The 22,617-nt window shown below is 38.7% G+C and overlaps 1 protein-coding gene across 1 annotated transcript in view; it reads right to left on the bottom strand.

Annotated features, from left to right (window-relative positions):
- Positions 1 to 2,558: 2,558 nt before the first annotated feature.
- Positions 2,559 to 22,617, bottom strand: part of LRMDA (leucine rich melanocyte differentiation associated) — a 689,441-nt gene continuing 669,382 nt past the window's right edge. The window contains 1 exon segment of the mRNA XM_082311396.1: positions 2,559 to 2,921. Coding sequence (XP_082167522.1) covers positions 2,842 to 2,921 — 80 coding nt within the window. The 3' untranslated portion in view covers positions 2,559 to 2,841.

Genomic DNA, 22,617 nt, shown 5'->3' with positions numbered 1-22,617 from the left:
AACACAAAGAACTAAGAATGCAGTGGTTCCTTGGAAAGATACACATTTTAAAATCCTTATAGCTTTGTAGGCAAATTTATTTTTAATAGCCTAGTTAGCTAATCTTGAGAAGGAAAGATGTGCCATGTATAGAGAAGGGGAAGTAAAAGAGAGAGTGTAATTTCTTCTTTGATTACTTTACTGCAACCTTCATCCTAAATGATACTCAGTTCAGTTAAGAAATTCAGGTGCAGTTCCCACTGGGAAGGAACGAAGTGTAGATAGCAACCCCAGGTTTGAAAAGTTTGCCAGCTCTTAAAACAGAACTTCAGCAGAAGAAATCTGAAAATAAAACGCTCTGCATATTAAAAAAGAATTATGTTAGCATAAACAGTAATAAACACCCATGCTTGTTTTTAAATAATATCCTAATACATGTTAGTAATATAAAATAATTATTCATAGATTATCCTTTTGATTTTCCAGAATCAGTGACATTTAGTGTGAAGTCCCTTTGAGCAAATTTTAATTAGGGCTTTACCATATCTAACTATAGGTATACAATCTCCCAAGTGAAAACAAAAACCAAAATGGAAGAGACTTTGATCACATCTCATTCCAAAAATATTTTTGCCTCCAAAGCTTTGCTGGGAAGAAAACACTCCTGAAAATGATACAAATGGTTTTGACATTAGGAAAAGTAAACAAGCAAAATAAAGATGGAAAAACCATGCGGTCAGTTTGCAAGTGCTGTTTATTGTTTGAGGCAGGGTTAAAGCCTTTTATAAAGACAAGAACATACATGTAACCAGACTGAAAGTGACATTGGGTTATTCTGAACACCCCTATTCAGAACCCTGCTGCTTGTAATATGCCATAGCCAAAATGTGTGGAGACTTCAAAACAGACAATATGATATGAACAAACTAGGATTGCTGTTATTTTTGTAACCAAGAGAGATGACAAGTGCCCTAAACATTTCTAATGATATTTTTGATTAAAAAAAGAGACACATAGTTTTCCTTTATCTAATATCCCCTAGGACTTCTAATATGAATTGGCATTTCATTTGTAGCCACGTATGACATTAAGAGAGGCGTTACAAGTGGCCAAAACGCACTTTCGAGACATCGATTTGTATGGCAAACAGCTCAGAGCTCAATTTGAACCACAGGTGATGTGAACTGGATCGTTCTGTGTTCATCACTAATTTTAACTATCTGTTAAAGATTTATTATAGACTTTCAGAGTGAGTGAAGGCTTCCATTTACTGAGTAAGGACTAAAACCTTCAGCAGCAGCAAGCTTTCCTTTGTCACCCTGCCAGTGTCTTATTCTTTTTCATTGGTCAAACCTGATTTCACAATTGGCTTCAATATCCAGTTCACTTCCACCTGCAACACTAGCTGATAATAGCCCCTCAAAAGTAGGCAACTTCTAAAAACTGACATTTTTTCAACCAGGAAAGTGAATAAAGACCACCAAGTAATTTCAAACAAGCGAAGCACAGCCGGACAGTGATGGCTCGCAACTGGCATCAACATGCATGGGTTTGGAAAAGCCCAGAAGTCAGAATCTTCGCATATTCCTTGGCCGATCCTATTGATTCTACTAGCACTCAATACAATATATGTATGAAGTATTGGGATTTTTTTCACAGTAACAAGTTCACAATTCTAAATATGCCCAACCTCTTTATCAGAAAAGCAGGAAATAGGCCGTGCATTTTTATTTTTTCCACTGAAAATTTGACAATAGCTTTTCTTCCATAGACATCAAAAGGGATTAATCGGAACTCATCTCTAGAATGTATTAGGAAAGCTGTTAATTATGTTAATTCCATCAGTTACTTTTATTGACTTTTTTCCCCTCTGAATAATCATATCCATCTGGTGGCAATTTTATTTTATATCACTCTTTTTAAGCACTTTTTTCTTTCCAAATCTAAGCATTTAATTCTAAATGTAACCTCTGTACAAGTTAAAAATATCTTGTGCAATAAACCAGAAATAATACACACTGTCAATATCACAACCAAGGGCTTCTTCCAAGTATATACATTTAAGTTGTGCCACTATTCTACGGCATTAAAAATTGATCGCTTTTCTGAAGGTCAGAGTTAGTAAATGTTGAGATGTAATTTAAGAATTAGCAAATTTTGTTTGTCTGCAAAATTACTTAAATATTTTTCCTTTGCATATAAACAAATATACAAATTGATAGTACTTTGCATGGCTGACATTTTCAGGATTTTTTTTTTTCCCTGTTGAAAGAAAAAATAATCCAATCTAGGCTCATTTGGGAGGGGAGGGAGGACACCAAACAGAAAAAGAAACAAAACTGTGAAAGGATTTGTGTAAGCATGTATGAGATGATAGAAACACAAGCACTTAATCCACAGGGAAAAAAATAAGAACAGATAAGGGCTTTTTCATCTGAAATTATAGCCTCTCTCTTTATAAACATTTTGATATCACCAGCCACTTTCACTCAGTAGGCAAGATGGAGATAAACACGCTGCTTTTGCTAAGGCGCCGACCGATGGAGCATGCTCACTGAAGCCCCAGGTGTGACCCCTGCTCTTCTACGAGCAGCAATTGGACCAGGCAATCCATCACGGTGCTCCTCCTGTCAGGCTGGGTGCTTGGCTGCAGCTGTCTGTCACACTGGTGGATGGGACCTGCTTAAAGGCAATCATGTCAATCTCTATGTGACTACTCAGACTAAGATAGAAGGATGATCTTGACAGGCTTGGCAAAGTCAGCAGAAGGCACTAGAGGACTTTAGTTACATGCTTAAAATTTAGATGCAATTTGTGCTTCTTATGTGGAGGGATAGAAGAGGCACAAAACAACGCTGTGTTTTATAGCTGGTCGTCTCGGATGAATCTGTTGCCCTCAGAATGTTTTCCGTAGTAAATGTAGCGGCATTTTCCCAAAACACCTACAATAAAAAGGAAATTAATTACAATTAGGACAGCAGTCGCATAATACACAAATAAAGCACTTAACTAGGGAAATTTGAAGGAGGGAAGGGAAGAGTTTTCCCTTGTCCTGCAAAAGAAAGTTTGTGCATGTGAAATATTCAGTATTACCATTTCAGTCGGTAGTTTTGAATCTACTGGGAAAACGTGTTCAAATACCTTCACAAGCTATCCTGTTAAACATACATCCACAAGTGTCTTTATAAATGGAATGGCATAGCACTGAAACATCATATACTGTATTTTAAATCACAGTACTTCTCTCCTGCTTTTGAAAACCAGAAAGTCTGGGTTGAAGTTACATTTTGTACTCTCTGTAATCTCCCTGCTACATGTTTACAGGGTTTTCCTGATGATTAAAACCAAAAAGAAAAAAGCAGCAAATAGTTGCAGTTTAATGTGGATCCAGGAAAAACCTTTCAAACCTTCACAAAGTCATCCTGCAAACACCTAAAGCCATCCCTGCTTTGCAGTGGCAGAGAACTGAGGTGACCAGCTGAAATCCACAGGCAAGTCATTGACAGACGTGGGCTAGAACTTGGGACTTCCTAATGGTTAGCCCCGCCAGACTCCAGCGTTTTTCCCAGACTCACAAATAAACATTTAATAAAACATTTCCAAAGTAGCTCTGCAAACAACATCCCATGAGCAAGATGCAATTATAAATTATGTTAAATATCAGTACATAGAGGATGCTTTCAAAAATTAGCCAGAACACTGCTTTTGGGAGACAAGGCACACTATTCTCAGTGGGTACAGGCAGCAAGATGTCTGAGGAAACCGTAACTGCTGTGGGTGAGACACACACCTGCAGATCTCACTACCTTATTCAAAAGCATCCCCTCTGGTGGTACTAAGTGGTATGTGAAAGCGTAAGTTCACAGTCACATCCCACCTGTGAACATCTGCAAAGATGCTAAATTTTACTAGCAGAGATGTTCTTTATGTCCACAGGCACATATAGTCAAATTAAAGTCATCTCCCATGCACGGAAGGAAGGTGAAAGTGTCTCCTCTACCTTGGGAGTGTCTCAACACAGCAATCACTGAAGTACATAGCTCACCCCCATGAGGGCAAACATAACCTAGCCCAAAGGAGACAAACACTGCTTTACATAAAGGGTGAAGATGGGGGAGGAGCAGATCCTCAATGTTTTGACTTTCCAGGACTCACATAGCAAATACCATCCTCACCTGCAGTATGAATTAAGTATGCAAGCTTTTATATTTTGCATCTATTTTTCCAGTATAACGTCCATCAGACAAGCAACTAAAGCCTTGGAAGGCATGGGCTGTGCAAGATTAATGTTAACCCATGCTCTTCTTTCCTTCTAAGACATCAGGATAGTAACACATTCCTATGGAAAAAAAAAAAAATTGATAGGCCTGTGATTTGTTGTGAAAAACACATTCCTCTTCAGGATAACACAAATGGGGACTATATAGTACAGTGCCTGATCCCTTTTCCCTCCTCCACTGAGCTTCCTTCAATAATTTCAATTTCAATAATTTCACTAGTGGAGCAGTTTCCACACTCAAGGGATGATATTGTCATTCCTAACCAAGTGTCTAATGAAAAGCAAGCTTTTTTTTCCCCCTAAACAGATGATATTCCAAGTCAAACTGCAGCAGGCATTAGGTTGGTAACAAGGCCATTTAGAGCTCTAAATGTAAAGGATATGAACAGTTTATTAATGGCATTCTTCAGACTCCTTTTTCACTGGCATTGATAAAAGTCTTGTTTGAGGTCTGCCGCATTTCTTAAGGACTGGAAGCAAGACTGTTTATAGAGATGCTGGTGAGAGAGTGCTGTTTGATGAATGCTGGAGACTGTAGCTAGGTGTCAGCGCTTAGAAAATGAGGCAAGGACATGAGGTATTAATATTGTCAATGATCTCTTGACAGGAAAACAGATACTGCATTCACAGTCAGATTTAAATAGACATCAAGTGCATTAATGACAAAAGGGCAGACTTCAAACAAAGGGGGCTGTATGGTGCTGCGCTGAGCCAGTCTCCGAGTTGGCAATAACCTGATCTGAAAAGACACTGTCAGGACTACAGACAGGCCCGGGATTGTGTGCGGTGACAGAAAACAGAGATGCTGACAGAGATACCGGTGCCATATTATGCCAAGAATATTCTAACACTGTCTCCAGCCCTAACTAAATCTGACATCATTTCCTATCGCTTATAGTATCCTCCACTGCTCCAGCAGAATATTTCTCCCCAGACATCATTACAAACTCCACTGTAGTTTTAAAGTTACTGGCAGGCCTGTGCTGTCATGGAGGCTGGGTCTAGAGGCCTAAGGATAACCTCAGTCAATCTAAATTTGGAGTTTGCTGGAGAAGTGCTCTCATTTTCACTGATATCTCAGCTACTTGAGGTGATCTGAACACTAAAGTGTGAGGAGCTGTCACCTTGAATAAAATCCTTAAAGTAAAGACGCTCAGTTCCCGGGATGTTCAGCAAAGATGTCGGACAGTCTGGCAGCAGGAAATGAAATCCAGCTGCTGCTGCTCGCCTGGGGATAAAGGTGCTTGGGCTAGTGACAGTTAAAGTCAGCTGAAATTTTTGAACTCCTGCAGCCTACAATTGTTTAAATTAAGGAAGTGTTGTCTCCGCAGAGATCCCCTGCCCAGGCACACAGCTGTGATTCGATTGCCAGGCATAGTACACACACCGCTCAGAGAGTCTTGATAAAAGCACCGTTGAAATTGTTGCCACGAGACTTTATTTATCATGAAGGTTATTTGTAAAACAATAATCTTGCTCATAAATTAAATGCAGTGACTGGTTGTCTTTTTGTTTTGTTTTGTTTTCCTTTTCCATTTCCCACCTCCCTTTGGCAACCGTAGAAAACTCGGAGAACTACAAAAAGACTGGTGTGCTGCAATGAGAATTTTGATGCTAAGATATGTCACACCTGAATTTAGGAAACCTACTGCTTCTCTCCTGCCTATCTGCTATGGTATTCTTTCCTTGCAGTTCAGGAGCACGAGTACACTTGTATTTTTGCACACAGACAAGGGGAGGAATAAGGGGGAAACAATACATCTGTGGCTGTTGTGGTGTTTTCTAATTAAAATATCCAGCATTGGCCATAATAAGCTAAGTATACCCCCTATACATCAAAACAACACACAGCATCCTGAATGAGGTTTCTGCTTGCAGTTCTTAAGAAATGACAACACAAGGTCTCTTGAGGGATCATCTTCCCCGAATGAGGCTTCTAATTTTTCTTATACTGGCTGCTTCTACCATCACCACAAGCTGTTAAAACTATAATTATGAAAAAAATGCATTGGGAAGAATCATTTTTAAATTCACTCTTTATCTTTTAAATGTTTTCCCCCTTTGGAATGGATGTTCTAATTATGCTGGGTGAGTAATGGCCTTGCAGTTGCTTGCATGTGTTGTGGTATCAGTCTTTTTTCACAAACACATTGTAATGTCAGCAACACCAGCTTTTCCTTAGCTGAGGGAAAACCCAATTATCCAAATAAATAAATACATACATACATGCATACTAAAGCACATTAACAATTGTTAAAGTCATGTTTGCTCCTTTTAAATTGGGCATGCGTTGCAGAGAGCTATGATGCAGTTGGACCTCCATACACTTTCTTAGAGCAAAAAAAGTTTGCAGATCTTCATGTATTATATGGAAAATGGTAAAAAGAAGTTGCAATGGGATTTGCTAGACCTATAGATCATACAGCCTCAGTCACAGGTCAAAATTCAGCTCAGGCCAATAGTGACATAAGGGAATTGTTGTCTGGTAGCATCTTGTTGCCTTTCTTGGTTCACCTTTTTCCCTAGCAAAGAAATGATCTACATCTATTAAAAAAACACCTCTCAGCCATCACAGCTGGGGCAGCTGTTAGCAACACAGCCTTCTCCAGTAGCGTTCTGTTTTCTTTAAACAGTAATTACCAAAACTAAGTAGTCAAGCCAAAACTTTTGCCACCCCTATCAAAAGCTATTGCCACATCTGCCCAAGATCCCCCCCAGGCACCCATTTTAACATCAAATGTTTTTAATAAGCCCCTCTGCAAGTGCAAACAGCAAAGTATTCACAATTAAATTTGTTTGTCAAACACATTGGTCTACAGTATACATCAGGGATTACATTTCAGCATACAATCCTCTGCCTGTCTTTCACATGGGCTAACCACAGGTCCTCATAGTAGGAGCTGTGGTCAGATAAAGTGTAGCACTCCATACACAGACTCAATATTTTAGGGGAATTCCACTTTTCTTAACTTTAATTTGAGTACAGTACCTAAATCCTCCACTGCCAATTTGTATTTGATCCATATTCATCTCTTTTTCCACAACCTGCTGTTGTATAGTTTTGCTATGGGCTATTAAACAGCTGCCATGTTCCACCAAGAAGCTGGGTGCATTTCAGTGTGGTTATACTACCAATCTGTAAATTGTTTGGAGACCCTTCAGGATGAAATATCAATACCATTATAATTTTTTTCATAGGCACTTGGGCATTTTCTACAATTAATGAACAGAAGTTGCAAAATTCCCTTAAATATTAATAAAAGCTTCCTTTAAAGGAAAATAATTCCCTACCTACAACATTTAAGGGAGAATAAATACCTATCAACAGTTTCAAGTCTACAACGCTACTGATTTAGGCAAAACACCTCCATCAGTTGAATTAATTTAAAACTCTTAAAAACCTTTTCCTCTGATGGATAAGTAAAGCTGGTTTGAAACAACAAATCCTTTTGTACAGGAGTTTAGTAATTTTTCATTTTATATTTATCTTCATCGAAATTCTAACAACTTTATCTGGTTGTCTAGTTGACAACTAATTTTCAATTCTACTTTGACTTTCTATAAGAAATGAAGTACTAGAGATTTTCAAGAAATTAGGAGCCTAATTCTCTCACCTTCAGTAACCCGTAGGTTATTTTCTTCTGCTAAATCAGGAGAATTAAATGATATATACTCTCACAGTCATTTTAGTTCAAAAAAAAAAAAAAAAATCACTCCATCTAATTGTACCTGAGCTATTTATTGTCTCTTCATCATTAAGAACATTAAATCAACTGAATACTGTAAAAAATATCAACATATTTCCAAACATGCTCCTTCATATTATTTGCTTTGTAATCCTCAATGAATCATTAAAACCAAAAGAAAACAAAAACAAAAAAAACCCAAACCAAACCTGCAAAAACATTAGCTTGACATTCAGCCAAATCAGCTTGAAATTTGGGGAGCACAGATCCATGCAAAGCTTCACAGCACGCAAGGGTGGGGGCCTGGGAGGGGGTGGGAAGAGAGGAAAGGAGAGATGCTAAATATCTGACAGTGCTAGGAAAAAAAAGACTAAACAAAGTTTACTTGGACTCAAGTAGTACTCCTTCAGTTCTACTGAGTCTTGTGGCTGTAATGTCAGGGAGACACTTTAGAAAAGCAAAAAAAAAGGATTTTTTTTTTTTCTTCCAAAAATGTTGAGTGTTTTTCCAAGTCAGTCAGTCTTCTAAGGTTCATCCATCTGCTTTAACTTGTAGACGTTTATTTATTTATAGTTGGGCCTTCATAGTTGTTTATGTAGAAATACATTTTTATAAACAAGAACAATAGTTTGAGCAATTAGAAACAAGAAATCCTTTACTTCTGGAGATCTGTTAGAGCCAAAAGCAGAAAAGAGTGCTTGTTGAGTTATGTTGTTGGTTCATGTTCTTAAAATGGACCAAATTTAATCAAAAATTTATAACTATAAACTTATAGGACAAGAAGGGAGGGAATTGTAGACAGACTTTTTGTACTTCATGTTGATTTTTGGTAGAACAGAACAATTGTTTCTATTGAACATGATCCAGCCTATGAATTCTCTGACACAGGAATCTGAGAAGATCACTTGGAAGATAGGAAAAGGTGTAAAGGATAACCTGGGTCACTACATCCTCCCAAAAGCTGCCAAGTGTGTAACTCGGAGAGGTCCACTCAGACTTTCACCCTGCCCCAGCAAACAAACCACTGTCAGTATGGAGAAGCTCAAGCTCAAAAACTGCAATGTGACACAGGAAAAGAACAGAAGAGTTGCAGCTGTCCTTGCTAATGTGACAGGATCTCTGACTACTACAATTAAATTTGTTTGTTGCAACTGCAGTTTCCAGAATGCCAGACTACAGGTTGGAGTCAAGACACAGGATCCAGACTCCTTAAATCAGTGCAGAGGGAACAACAGAAAGAGGAGCATACGACAGATAAGGACCTGAATGCCTTTGGTTGTGCTACAGCTGAATGCTGTAGAAGGGTTATCTTATAAAGACCTGAAATATCATAGCAACAGACCAAAACCAAACAAAAATTCCCTAAAATAGTATCATAAAATACTCACAAGTGCTCAAATAACAAATGCACAAATATTAACTTCTCTTATGTTATAAACTAATTAATTTATTTTTAAGAGGATAGAAACACTAAATGTAAGCAAAAATAATGCATAATTCCTCCAAAACTATCTGTGCATAAAGGGATGAAGTTGTGCTTGAGAAGGCTTAGGAGAGAGCTCACTGTGGCCAAAGCAGAATTCCCACACCATGGCCACAATACTCAGAGACTGGTCCCCAAATACTCCCAGAGAGGTCCCCATGGATTAGGGAATGTAGTCCATTGCAGGGTTCCTGGAGAAGGACATTCCTTCAGTGGCAAACTGCTGATCCTGATTCGCCTCTCCCTCTGTGGGTAACAACACTAAAGGAAGGTAACCTTCACATTCAGGAGAGATGAATTACCTCTTTGCTCTGCTCCCTGCACAGGGATGCCAAAAAGTGATAATATTTTCCTCTGGACACCCTGCAGCATGGGGCACAAAGTGGTCTTTCAGACTGAAAGAAATTACCGAAAGGCACAAAATCAAATCTGTATCCAGTCTACAGCAATGGTGTTGGAATTATACACCTAAGCTGGAGCTGAGAGGAATCAGAGCAGGCAAACTAAAACACTGAATTATTGCAAGTATCCTTCACAGACAAGTACTGTGACATGTCAAGTCTCACTGGCCTGTTTGTAGGAAGGGAGGAAAAAAGGGGGAGTATGTGGGGAAGTGAGAGTTGGGGAGGGAAAGGAAAGCAGTCAACAGGGAGAGGATGTTGGAAAAAATTGCAATGAAGGTGATAGGAATACAAAGATGTGAAGTTTGCATCCCGGGCCAAGGGAGCTGCATAAATGTTCAGTGTAAACTAGCAGTCAAGCTGATGTGTGATAAAGTGCAGCCTGCTGTAAATACACTTCAGGGCTCCCAATGCAGCTGGAGATGAAACTTGTAATTTGGAAGTGGGGGAGGGGGAGGAAGAAAAAAGAAAAAGTAAAAGAAAAAAAGAGGAAAGAAAAAAATGCACTGCAAGCTTTTTCTCACATAATCTGTTACTGGAAAATTGAGAAGCTTGTCCAAGTCCGTGGGAATAAGCTGATGAGCTGATACTTAATAATAAACCATATTGTGTCATGGTGCGGAGTCATCTAGATCCAGTCAGGCCACAAACTATATTACTTTATACAGCCCTGGCTGACATACATTTAAAGCCCTCTACACATTAAGGAGCCATTAGGCTGACAGATTAAAAGTTATCTTGGAGCTAATGTTTCCATTATGCATATCCTGGCAGTGGAACAATCAACACACTGTTCCTCAGATGTCATACTTTGTTTAAAAAAAGGGTAGGGGGGAGAGAAGGGGGAAAAGGAGGGTATCTCTCCCTCCTTCAATGACATTGACATGATCAGCTTTGATCTGGGCATGTGCTGTCTACAGATTCTCTACTGTTGGCTAAAATAGGAGCATTTAGGGCATAATACTTCAAATCATTAACCAGTTCCATACTCCTCTGGGTATCATTGTTACAATTTAAGGTCCCACACTTGGGATTTCTTTGGAATCTTTCCATGCTTATTGTAACCACCATCAGAGAAAGGGGGGGGGGGGGATGTCTCTGTCTAGTGAAAATGAAGCAAAGATCACCAAACAAAAAAAATCAAATGCTTTTGTCTCTTCAGTGCATCTTTACCATTTTTGCACTCTCGAGTAATGTCATGGATGGAAGTAATGCCGACTTTACAATGAAATATTTCTTGTTGAATATGTTGAAATTTTAAAGCAAATTTTTTTAAATACTCAGAAACATAAATTGTATAGTCAGCTAGGTACTGCAGTCAAAGAAACCCAAGTGCACAGAAAGCATCAGTATGCCAGATATTATGGGTGAACTGATGCTTAAACTTGGATACATTGAATACCCTTGAAAGAGGTGGAGGAAAGGAAGTATGGGTTCACAGTTCTTTTAGTCTTTTAAATACGTCTTCATATATCTCATTCTCTCGTATACGGTCTAAATAAAAGTAGTAGAGTAAAAGCAGAACAAAGTACTGTAAATACCCAGTGCAAGTCAGGTTACATCTGTTAAATACCCTTCATCTCTAAACCAATGTCACAAGAGCTTAATTGCTTTCTATTAATGACCAAATACGCCAAAATGGACTAGCAATTCTAGTAACCAGGCAAAAAGCCACTCCCCGCCAAAACAGACCCATCTGCCTGGCTTCCCTCCCGTCAGACAGCTTCAAGCCGAGAGCATCAGCACTAGAGGGCAGCATGCATTTGTCTAAAAAACGGACCACACCGGCAAACTAAATATTCCGATATGACAATTAAAGCAATACTGTTTGTTAGTTTTGCAGCCAATTTCTTGTTCTGTCATGATCAAAGCCTATATTTATACAACCTCTGCTTTCAGCCTTTCGCCCAGGAGCCTGACTTCTGGTGGGCTAATCTCAGTGAGCATCAGTGTGTGTATACAGATGGCTACAAAAGGATGTCACTGGGTATTGGTCTGAACAAAAGGCTCAAAACGTTGTATGGGGGGGAGGTGGCCGTTCGTCTACACCACCGGCTTCCACTGCAGCTGGGGTGGCACTTGTTATTCTCTCACATTCACAATATAAATTATAGCGCTGTTTTGAACGATCTTTCTATTATTTTTGATAATGCAAAAGTATGATCACTGAAGTGATTTAAAAGACACTTTTAATATATTCAGAATAGGGGAGGAAAAGGAGGTTGTAAAATCCCATCCCTACCATATACTAAAGTTCAGCTGCTCAGTGTACACTCACCGTATTAACTTAGAAGATTCTCAGTTAATTTGGCTAACATTTGCAAAAATGGCATTTCTGTAGGCTGCTCTATATTTTGGGCTACATTCTACTAATAATACTTAACATTAATCAGCAATGGAGTTAAACCATAAAGAATGACAGGATCATTAAGAAAACAGAAAGTGAGTATAATTATATTGTACTTCACAAACTTTAACCATGCACAGATTGCATTAGCAGTAAAATGCAAGGGGAAAAAAAGAGGGAAGTAAGCTCTTTTAGTAACTGTGATAGAATTAAACAAATGTACCATGATTTATGGGGCAGAAAGCAAACTTTTGGAATAATTGTTCGGAAAGTCTGCAAGCATTACAATAAAATTACAAATTCTTATGTGAAAAAAATTTGAGCAGCAGGGCCCTTCTGGAGAGTTTAGACATAAATTTGGCTCATCTCACGAGTAAAACTTGCTTTTGGATCTCAAATGTGTTCCTGCTGGAGGAGTTCACATTAGGAAAAAAAAAGCCATACAAAATCCAGTCTGGCTCAATTGGTTTGAAATTTCTCAGGAGAGTCATCTGAAATAAAGACAAGTTGCTTTTTATTTTTAAAGCTGGGAAAGAAAGTCTCTCAAATAAAATTAAAGAGCATAATGAAATAGTGCTGCTGTCACATTATGATACAGTTAAGGGAACCTTCTTTGCATGCCATTACTTGCTCCTTTCCATAAACCCTTCCTCAGAAACAAAGGAAACATTTAACTAATTGCTAATGATACGATTGCTGTGATTCTTCCTAATACAAAACCAAGCAGTTTTTAAGAAGCTGATACTATAAGGCCCTGGATACCCTTAATTTCTAGTGGAAGCTGAAGGCATTTGGCACTTGGTAAGACACATCCGGACCCCACACAACTGGTGAGATCCTTTCTCTCCTCTATAGGTTGCTGCTATATAGCACCAAATGAAATCAGAAAAGCATCTGGATCCAGACATCCGAAGTGTTCAGCAAATATGTAGTTCTCTGGACTAAGTCTGGGCTTGCCTCTTAGCAGAACTTTTTTCTATGCTATATCGCATATAACACCATCTGCTATTGCTAAATACTTACTGGCCATAGTCTACTTCCCAAACATTGACTGCCTCTAGTACTGCATGCCAAAACATTGTCATTGTTTCATATCCTCAACTCTTTTCCCCCTTCCTCAGCCTCCTTTTAAAAACATGCTAATGAGAGGGAGGCTGAAGGTTAAATCACAGTGGACAGCAGAACATAGTTTACAAGTGCACTTTTAGCCTCTATGGAAGCTTTTGCTAAAGATAAAAGATAGGGGGCTAAGAAATAGCTCAAGAGAGGCACATTAAAACCCCTCCATTAGGGTCGGAGTCATTAAAGTTTAGTCAAAGCACCAAAGACTTTCTAACAAGTATTATGCTTAGTAAATGTTTTCCACTGGAGCACGGATATTGGTGAGAGCTTTTGGAGTGTGTCAGTTAATCAGTATTCACTCGCTTTGACAGCTTGAAATATTACTCACTTATTTGGCTGGTTCAAATTTGTCAGACTTGACTATGTCGTAAGTTAACATGTCCCCATATTAGAAAGGAGCCAACTGGCAAATGTGCACATTGGACCTAATAAAACACATCTGGCCAAACAATCGAGCAACACTGATCACTATCACTTGCAAGCACAAATTAACAGCAACTGTCTTTGAGACTACCAAGCTAAACAGGAAGCAATAACCTGCTACCTACTACTTTACCAAATATCCTTTAAATGGTTAACTGAAGGATAAAACCTCCACCACATTCTGTTTCCAAGACATTCAATCGCTTGGTTAAAGCTGCATCAATATTTTAGATGCCTTGGGTCATTTGCTGATACAAATGGAAGAAATGTTTAATACAGAAGCTGTCCCTCAATCCAGAGAATGTTTTTCGGCCAAGGATGCCCCATCTACCACAGAAAGGCCATTTAGGCAATGGCTCTTACAGGTAATACTCTTCACCTTCACTTTCAGAGTGGGTGCCGTTAAAACAGAAAGTGCTCTGAAGGTAGCAGGTAGTCCAGGATTAGACCATCACATGAATTCACAGTGGGAAAGCTAGTCACATACGGTCACTGTTTGGTTGAACCTATCCAACAGCAGGGTACCTGGCTGCTGCTGTTAAGCCTAGGGTGGCACCGAACAGTGTCTATCCTGAAGGAGTAAGTACTGGGCACACCGACTTCCGCAGCATCCTTTGTGCTCTCTGACAGAAGCAACGCACAGCACAACTACCCTACTGAAGACCTCAAAGATCTCAAAAGCAATAACAAAAAATTATACAAGAAAGATCTTTTCAGGGATAATAAAAGCTTAACAACTTACGTGTGGGCAGTGAACCCTCTTGTCCTTTCAGAGAGGCTCCTGGGAAGCAGCTCTATGCTACTGAAGTATTTCAGTCTTTGGGCAAAACAAGCTTGACATCCCTGTTGGCATCTCTGCTGAGGACAGACACTGGCCTTACTCAGAAAACATCAAACATGACTTTCTGCTAGCTGTGGCTGTGGCAAAGCTGAATACTGAAGGCAGGGGGAGGAGAGGTCATAGAGGAAGCAGTAGTTAACGGGGTAAAGTGAGTGTTATAATCCCCAAATTGCAGTTGGACTGAATGTTTTCAGACAATTTGCCTGTCTAAACCAAGACAGTATCATTTTTCTTTCTTCTAGGAGAGGGTTAAGAATAATCTGAAGCTTGGAAAATGGCTGCTGTTGATACTAGTGAGGCCTTCTCTTTAACTAGATCCTTCAGGAAAAAACAAATTAATCAACAGCCAGCTGAAGTGGGTTTAATGATTACATTCTGCATACAATCAGCTTTTCCCTTTTCAAGGGCCATCAATATGTCAAGGGAAGACATATCTGAAGGATATAGCTCTTAACATCAAGGTTATCTATTCTCCACAAGGCTCCCACTCCTTACTGGGCTGATACTTTACACTGCCTGTGTCTAACATTTTCATCAACTCTGCAATCAATCAAGGTAATAATGTTGTGCAAAAAATCAATTAACAACGCAATTAAACTTTCCTTATTATCTCAAAGGGCTGAAATAATACCTAAAGGGAAGATAGACTCACTGAATGCAGACATCCATAACCCAATGTGAAAGTGAATTATGAGGTTAGACAGATGCAGGCATGTACTGGCGCTGTTATTTTCAAAGGGATATATCTCATCCAGGCAGTGTATCAGTCACCACCAATCCCATACCCTAAAATTCCAAATTACTTTTAAGAAATATACGATGTGCAATATCCATTTCATATTCTCTTTTAGAGATAAACCCCCCAAAATCTGAACAGGAGTATTATTCAAAGACAAAATGATCTTTCAGAGAGAACATAAAATATAAAAGCTATAATAACATTTACATCTGTATACCACCCATGTCTGTAAATGCAGGTCATCAATTATACATAATCTGTAGTGAATAAGGAACAGAAGAAGCAGCACAACATTTAAAGCCCAAAGGCTCAAATTTGCAAATACCTCGCATCAAGCACACTGAAGGTAGAGCCCCAATATAAGCACATGCAGCAACAGCAGCAAGGACTTAAGTATCACTCACTGAAAATAAGACAGAGTGCCTATATTATTTTGTAATTACATTCAACCCTCATGGAAACATCATTCCCAAGAGCTGAGAGTTTTAAAATGCATTGAAAGCAGACAATTAACCCCTTGCTGTTGGGAGGATTTGGGTTTCAGCATAAAGATGTTAAGGATCAGGGGCACTCAGCACACCAACACAATGGAGTTAATATAGTTAGGAACCCAGGTGCAATAGTCTTGTGTCAAAGATGCATGGATGAGGATTTGGGGGAGGCAGAATAAAATAGAAGAGTAGAAAAAGAACATATCTAAAATTAACTACCATACGAGTGATCTTACTAGTCCCCAGGGACAAACAAAAAAGATGTTGTCGTATAAAGAAAATGACCACAACCAAGCTAGGTGTTTTGTGGGTTTTTTTGACACCTATCATTTTCGATCACACAACCTGAGCATTCCCCCTCAGCCCGCCTTACTCATTTCCCAACACACACACACACACAGCCTTCAGGCTCCGTTGTTTTGATTTAACATAGGCAAAAAGATAATGAAAACAGAAAACATTTAAGGGAAAACCTATGTCAGAGTGACAAGCTAGGATCACATCCTGTAATAAGGAAAATTTGGAAGCGGAAAAGCTTTCCCTTAAACACTGCACTTTGAATTAAAGGACTCTCTGTGTGTCTGTGTTAGCAGAGGTGTCCTACAAAGCAGTTCTCCCAGCAGGGTTTGCTTAAGCACATAACAGCTGCAGTTTAGAAATGGTCTATTCTTACAATTAGCTCATGTAGTGCAAGTGGCTTGTTTGGACCAAGAACATCTTTTTTTGTTGGTAATTCTCCCTGGTTTTGTCTTTGTCTTGCACTTCCTGCTCTTCTCCCTGCTACCCCCCCATGCTGTGGAGTCAGTCATGGGTGAGAGACAAATAAGTGAATTCAAAACTAAATTTTCTACCATTTTTGGAATGTTACACACTTTTCCTGCATGGATTTGGGGCATTAATATTATTCCAGGATTAGAGAATTCAGCCATTACTATCTTAACCTTTAGGAACATAATTAATATGTTTTCATTTTCAATGACTTCATTGTGTGTCTATCAACTGGAACCATTCCTGCTGTGTATTTGATTCCACTGACGATGGGGTGTGTTGGATTTTAAATGATGTGCTAGCACTTCTGTTCCCTATATGCTCTAGTTTATGTGTTATTCATGACTTGCATTTGGAGACATGGATGATACACAGATGTAAATGTTATTAAAGCTTTTGTGTTTTAGATTCATTGTGAAAGACTTCTTTGTTTTCAGATAATTCTTTTAACCATCACAAATAACCAGCAATACATGACATTGTCTTGAGACTTTTTTCTTTCCTGTTAAGCTTTTTGATGAAGAGTTTTTGGGTTTTTTTTCTCCCTAATGTTATCTCTTCATCAAAATAAAATACAGGATAAGCTGACAGACAGCAGAGTTACACCTGCAGGATAATGTAGAATTAAACCCCTTTTTTGTCATACGCTCATTATACAAATATCAGAACCAAAAGTTACTTCAGGTTTTAATAGCTGTCAGGGCTGTGGGTCCCAGTTCAAAGCAGGCTGCAACTGCCATAATTCTCAAACTGCTTTCACCCTTTAACATCACATTCATATTTCTGAGGAATTAAAAATGAACATGGTAAAGAAAAAGGTACTTTGCCAAATCATGGTTTCCTACCTTCTTTTTCACTTAGATTAAAATTATTTTAGATTAATAGTTTTGTATCATTATTTAATGATTTTGACTATATGACAGACATACCATCTATCTTTGTTGCACTGGTACTACGTAGGAAAAAAAAACGAAACACAAATATGTACTTAAATGCACGGTACATATCAGCCTTGCAAAACATTAACCAGCCAGTAGTCAGAGGCAATTTTTTTGATGGACAGATAAAACACCATTAAATTTTTTTCATCATCACTTATTAAGGCAAAGGGTAAGCACGTAGATTTGTGTGTCTGGGCTGGTAAATCTTCAAAACAGTTGTGTGAGGCTGCTGTACTTAAGTACATATATACACCCACGTAACTTTGAACTGAAAGAAAAGTGCTCTCAAAAAGCCATGTTTAATCACTAATAATTCTGTCATTTGACAATATTTTTTTATGCATCTTTAGATACTTTCTCTCAATGAAGTTGAACCTCACTTCAAATGTGAAGCCTTGGAGTTCTCACCTTTTCTGCTTTTTGCTTTAAAAGAAATCTTTTACAGCAGATTTTATTTTATTTCTGTATTTTATCCATTAGGCCTATAATACATAGCAGCAGGCTCTCTACAGAATTTAAATATTCAGAAACCACAGTAAAAGGGATTTCTTTGTCTGAAATTCAAGCTTCCTGTTGTAAAAATCTAACTTGGAGTAATTTAGTCAAATACTATAATGGGTTGACCAAGAAAATAACTTATTATGTCTTCTGCTGTGGGAGTAGTGTGCTGGATAGTGGCAGCTTGTACTCCCCAATGTACCATTTTACAGAGGACTTCATATTTTGTTGTGAATAGTTACTGAAAAGAGAGTTTTCCATCTGACAGAGAGAATCAATCTAATGTCACCCACTCTTTACCTCCAATTTTCTACTAGCACCACCTCTGTCTGGTGCAATCTTGTTAATGTTTTGCTGTAGATACCTGCTGTTTTACTTCACATGCCACTAAAGCTTACTGCTTTTGAGCAGTTTTGGAAAACTGCTTTTGAGCTTTATGAAACAGAAGACAATTTTTGAAACTGAACCAAACCGTAACTTAATTCAGCAGGACACTGCAACCCTCCTTCTAAGTCTTTGATGTTTCATTATGACAATAATAAGGCTCCAACTTTCCCCTTCACCAGTCACATTGAAGTCAGCTCAGAACTACTCAACAGACCCTTTCTAATGGCCATAAACCAGTATGTCATGGCTCAGTTGCCTTGCACTGCATTCCAGATAAATCCTAGCCATAGTCCGGTGTAGCCATACAACAGAAGGAGCAACCCACTCTCTACTGCAGGATGTAAGATCAGGAGAAAGTAGCATGTCTGGAAGCATCATCAGATTAGGCCATGCTAGGTCCTCAAGACTAGGAAGCTACTCTATTTGGGACAAGTGACACAGGGTCAGCAGAATAGGAGGAAAAAAGGCCATTTTTGCGTTATTTCAACCTTATGCTGCACTATGAGTTCTTCAGCTTTCACAGACTTTTGGCCAATGTACTCATTTCATTCTTTTACTTTTCATGGTGTGAACATGTATTTATTTATGGGCTTGCTCAAAAATGCAAATAGTTCATCATCCAAGGAGCAGACAAGAGTAACATTTTCAGATGCTTCTTCAACAATTATTTTATTATCAGGAAGCAATGTATGATCCTTATAAACATGACACTATCCATCTACAACATTATTTAGCCAAATCTGGCTTTATTTACAATGCTAGTAGCCACCTTATCTGAAGTAGAACCTGTTGCCACATAACAAAGAGATGTTGAGATAGATATTGCTGTTAAAATAAAATTGCCTGCCTGCCAAACAGAAGTTAGATATGTCGGGTGCCTCTGTAGTAATATGAGATTTCTGCCACGCCCCCAATGCACTTTTCTGCCTTAAACAGTTTTTGGTAAAGCCAACACAATACACTTGGAGATCACAAAGTAGGAGGTCAGGCATCAAACCTCTACCAGATGACTCACTGCACTGTTATTAAGAGCAATTATTTAACTGAATGGAATATTTTAGAGAGATGACAAAGTCAAGAGAGAACCAGTTCAACCAATCACCAAAGAAGCAAACAGTGACCCATCGGCTTGAGACCATCCTCCCTTTCTGAAGTGGTTCCACAGTACACATTATGAGAAGCTTCATGAGACCACTCTAGACCATCAAAAATCCATTCAGGTAAGATCAGCCAACAAATAGAGTACTAAAACAGATTACAGAAAGATGGTAAAACACGATCTTCCCTCTTTCTTCCATTTATTGCAGCTTTTTGTTTAACATGGAAGAAGTTTGCCTCCTTATAAGACCAAATGATATGACAACAACGTTTTTTTTTATCTAAAAAAAAAAAAAAAAAATTCATGTGGTCTTTCACATAGCCAAGCAACTATGCAGGCCTGGTGAATCTGGCAGTCTTGTATAGCCTCCTTCCCCATTTATAGCAATGATGGGTAAGTCCTGGACACACATGGCTCTGAAATTTATTGACTTCAAGTGCAATTAATATCCAAGCCTCTGGGAAGCTTATATAAAGCTATTACTCTGTTCAAAGGGGGAAAAAAAGGACCATCAAATGGTTATTCTGAAAGTTATTTTTCTGTTTTTCTTTGTCTCAAAAAGGAAAGGGGGAGGGGGGAATGACTGCTCCATAATTATAAATCTTCTGAAATTGTAACTCAGGAAAAGACTTTTCAAATAAAATGTTTCCCAGAAAAGAATATTTGGCAGCAGTTGGCTCTTGTTTTCCCTAATAACCATTAAAAGTCTGCCCTAGTAAACCATTTTACTGCAACGTTTGAAATGGTAGAGTTTACATTTTATTTAATGAATAGTTGCAGAGCATTAAAGCAACATCTCGTCGGCAAAACAGCTCCTTATCCTCGCTTTGTCTCAATTGGTTTTTTTACATTTCATTTTCAATGACATGTCAGCCGTCTCTCACCAACCTCAAAGGAAAGTTGAATGCGGGGCTTACAAAGTTAAGCTGACATTTGCTCTCTTCCAATAAAAAATATTTAGTCCATTAAACATAAATACCTGTCATTATGATACATGGACTGGGTACAAGCCTCCCGTTTCCCTCTGATGTTTATTACATCCAAACAACTGCAGTGCCTGCATGTTTTCAACTTTAGTGTATTGATTAAACTTTTAAATGGCTGCCATATAACCCAGGGACATCAGGAAGATTAATTTGCGTCAATGTTCATCTGTAATTCATTAGCCATTTATTCTTTACAACCACATGGGCTATCAAGAAAATGCAGGCCATTTTTCACTCTGCACAGGCTTGGGAACAGATCCTGAAATTTGTGCTGCATACAAATAAGCTCCCCAGGCCCAGCCACTTAAACTGCTTGGCTTTTCAAAAGTTAAAGTTGGGAATAACAGCACAAAAAAGGGAACATAAAAAATCAGAAATGGACAAAATATACGTCCTCAGGGTACTAGGGATTTAACTGAGTTTGTCCACTGTCTTTTCATCCATGGATTATGGTTTCTTATTTCAGTCAGATTAAAATAACTGAAACTTGTTTCTGTGCAAAGGCCATAAATAAAAGGAGTTGCACCCCCCTCTAATATCTTCTAAGATGCAGTTACTTGGAGAAAGCTAGAAAGTGGCAGTGAAGTATAAAAAGCTCATGCCTCAAGGAGGATGTAGCTGTGAATCTAAGAAAAGGATGCAGTTTTAACCAACTCTCACGTTTATTGTGGATTCCAGTCCTGCCTTTATTTGGTAAAATGCCCAGCTAAATATTGGTATGTTTCCTTAGGGTAGAGGTAAGCCATCTGGCTCCTTGATTTGCCCTACTGACCCCTTGGCACAATATGAAGTGCATATTAAATAAGGAAAAGGAAAGAGAACAGCTATAAAGCAAACAAAAATGCACATGAATTTTACATTTACAACATGGAAAGATCAATGAAATGCATCCTGGTTTCTTTCCTCTTTGCTACCCATAAATAAAGTAGTGTCACTCTGCTAGGTAAACACAGAGTGGTAGGGCATTAGACTCATTGAGCCTAACGGCAGTAATCTAGATTCCAAAAATGAAGATCTCTTATAAGACAAATCCGACAGGTTCCCTGTTGCAGACAGGAACACAAGCATAATAGCACCTTGTAACAAACACAGAAAACTCCACATAGGCCTAATACATCACTTAGGGTGTAATGATCTCTACCTAACAGCAATAGTCACTGTGCTGCCATTTTAAAATGTGGATTTATGCATACATTTGAAAACAAGGAAGAATGAGACAATCTGCTTCTAATATCAGTGATCAGCTTACTGTTAAATATCAACCTGGGTGAAGTGAACCCTGCAGAGAGGACCCGAATTCAGCATAATCCCAGCCATAGCATGGGTGCAGAAGAACAAATACGGTAAACTACACAAGGATGTCGCTTCAGAAAGTTTGTAGGACTGAAGACGACAACCAAAAACATGGCCCTGGAACTCTGGGAGATAATTTGCCAACTTGGCCAAATAAAGATTTTCTACAAAGATTTGGAAAAGGCAAACGTTATATGCGTGAATGACAAAACACGTGATGCGAATGTGTTGTCCTGTTTATTGTAATCCTCACAATGTAAGGCCGATGCCACGCTCAACCTGCCTGCACAGTCCCACCTGGCCTCTTTACATCCATAGCAAGTTGTGATCCCGCTGCAGGACATCCTCTGCTAAGGCACAGCGGGGAGCAGCAGGCTCTAATCAAGTCCAAGGAACACACAGGAGGCGACGAGGTATCTGAATAACCTAATCTGTGGAGCAGCAAGAGATTTTGGCCTATATCCTCCAGCAGTGTAGCTCCAAAGAAATAGATGCTGCCCTGCCATTATCTTATCAGCCAAAAATCTGCCATTTGGTGCATGCCTCTGCAATTTGTATACCAGTATGTATACAGGCAATCTGCAGGTGGCATTGCTAAGCGGCATTTCTCTGTCAGTTGACTGACTTGTAAATGCCCCAAAATAAGCGACCTAAAAATAAATCAGCAGTTATGCAGGGATATACTCAAAGTGACTTTTGGATATACTTTTCTGTTTTATTACATGCCTGAAATTTAGACTGAGTTCATCGAAAGATTCATTATGGTTCATCAATCTCACAAGCAAACCTGAGTTGATTTGTGGTTTCATTTTGCACAAATACTTAGTTCTAATAGGCAGGAGAAAATTAAATGA

This window comes from Platalea leucorodia (assembly GCF_965183815.1).
Source record: "Platalea leucorodia genome assembly, chromosome: 4".
Taxonomy (NCBI): Eukaryota; Metazoa; Chordata; class Aves; order Pelecaniformes; family Threskiornithidae; genus Platalea; species Platalea leucorodia.
This window is presented reverse-complemented; position numbering and strand designations above follow the sequence as displayed.